We start from the raw sequence: 2,172 nt of genomic DNA, 5'->3' as shown, positions 1-2,172 counted from the left end.
GCCCCGGTCAGCACCCCTAGTGCCCCCCGCTTTCCGGATCCGGATCGAGCGAGGAGGTGGGAGGGGTGGGGTTGCAAAGAGCAGGGGATTGGAAGTTCCCAGGCGGGTTTGTGCCCCCGCAGGGAGGGAGGGAGGAGGGAAGGTGCCCGCAGCTGGGAAGGAAGGGATCTAAAGGGGACTTAGCCTAGCAACCAGGTGTGGCCCGGGATGTGCAGGAGTCTGAAGGTTGCTCCAAGCGCTCGGCTAGCCGTGCACAAACTTGGATGAACTCACTTTTCTCTGCCAGAGTCTGGCGCGACCCTGTTCCTTTCCTCCCAGAGATGAAAGTAAAGGGGAGGGGTGGGTAGAGGAGGGCCAGGCGGAGAGGTGATTAGGAGGAGGAGGAGGTGGGGGTGGGGTGCTTTTCATTGATTTACAGGTTACAAACGCCGGGCCTTCCTTTTTTTCCCCTAGAGGAGCTAGTTTTCTCTTAGCATAAGAAAAGGATCAAAGTCAGATGTTGGCTCGGAAACACAATGGGCGCCTTCCGGAGTGGTCCCAGGCGCGCGGTGTGGTTAGGGCCGCTCGCATCGCCCAGGGCAAACATCAGGGGAAGTCGGGACCCTGGGCGTGGGAGCTTGACCAGCTAGTGTGTGAGTTCTTCCGAGGACCTGCGCTGATGATAAACAGGAATCAATTCAGGGGATTTGTAATCTTGGATTGAAACCGGTCAGGAGGAAGATGAAACAGCCCCCCACCCCACCCCACCCCCTCTAAATCTCCACTCCGCCCTGATCAGTATGCAAAACTTTAGCTGGTCTTTCCTCTGAAGTCTGGAGGTGACAGGGTATTAGTAGGTCATCAGATGCTGTATCCTGGTGGGGGCCGGGAGCTTTGTGTATGCTTAGGATAAAAAAACCTATCCTTTGCTCTGATAAAAATGTGTATTGGTTGATTAAGCAATCTCCTATCCCTATTAGACAGTAAGACCCAATTAGTCACACATTTTTTTTCCTTCAACAGTTGGTAGTTCTAAAAAAATTGAAATAAACGATTTTCTAATCCGATCACCCACCGGGTACAAGCAGCAAGAGTTACCAACTTTTCAAAGTCTATTGTTTGTCCTTTAAATACCTAGCTTGTGCTGCAGAAATTAAGTAAATGGATTTCTTTTAAGGAGAGGAGATAGAGCCCTTGCTGCAAAAGAACTTGTAATTTGTCACCAAAGATAAACTTATGTCTCCCAAAGAGTAAGTGCCAAGGGTTCCAAAAACTCGCCAAGGGACAAGGAAATAAACTTGCTTGTTCACAGAGTCGGAGTTTTGCTAATGATTTCTTGTAAAATTAGACTTTTACGACTTGCCCTGTTCAAGATCTTTTTGACACGCTTGTAAAAGTAGCAGACAGCTGTGCTCATGGTTTCCTGATGATTTTAGAAGTCAAGCGAGGAGCTTGGGTACAGAATCCTTATAAGGTTTTTCCAAACCTTCCTGGCAGCATTTAGAGTAGCCTGTTGTCAAAGGTGACTTCTCAGATTAGTCGAAGAGGGATGCCAAAATGTGGACTGGTTTATGAGGGGGTGGCAAAGTAAATTGATGCAGTGTGTTAAACTTTGCCTTCTGATAAACGCTGGATGCGTGCTTTAACATTGTACATTGTGTGAAGAAATGATTTCATACCCATCATTCTGGATATGGCTCTCCTCTTTTTTCCTTGCAGGAGTGTGGTGCTTTAGCGAACTGTTTTTTATAAAAGAACCGCAGGATGTGACTGTCACAAGACAGGACTCAGTCATCTTAGATTGCCAGGCTCATGGAGAAGTTCCTGTTAAGGTCACGTGGTTGAAAAATGGCGCAAAGGTGTCTGAAAGTAAACGGATCCAGGTTCTGTCGAATGGCTCCTTATACATCAGCGAGGCGGAAGGCAAGCGAGGGGAGCAGTCTGATGAAGGGTTCTACCAGTGTTTGGCAGTGAACAAGCACGGAGCCATTCTAAGTCAAAAAGCGCATCTGACCTTATCAAGTAAGTGCTTTAGTTCTTGGTTGTTGATAGGTTTCATTGCTGAATTTCTGATGATTTCTCGATTCATTAAAATAGTACGAAAACCACACATCAAAGATTTCATGGGCAGTAGTAGTTGATGCCGAGGCATGTGGAGAACCTCGAGATCATTTTGTTTATAAAAATTCAAGT

General features: G+C 47.3%; 1 protein-coding gene across 1 annotated transcript in view; it reads left to right on the top strand.

The window, feature by feature from the left end:
• Positions 1-2,172, top strand: part of PRTG (protogenin) — a 168,494-nt gene that overhangs the window by 29,338 nt on the left and 136,984 nt on the right. The window contains exon 3 of the mRNA XM_004709441.2: positions 1,699-2,001. Coding sequence (XP_004709498.2) covers positions 1,699-2,001 — 303 coding nt within the window. The remainder of the gene's footprint in view (positions 1-1,698; positions 2,002-2,172) is intronic.

The sequence above is a fragment of the Echinops telfairi genome, unplaced genomic scaffold (assembly GCF_000313985.2).
Source record: "Echinops telfairi isolate 266 unplaced genomic scaffold, ASM31398v2 ScPeMD7_8;HRSCAF=38, whole genome shotgun sequence".
Classification (NCBI taxonomy): domain Eukaryota; kingdom Metazoa; phylum Chordata; class Mammalia; order Afrosoricida; family Tenrecidae; genus Echinops; species Echinops telfairi.
Note: the sequence above shows the minus strand (reverse complement) of the source record. Positions and strands in the feature narration are given on the sequence as shown.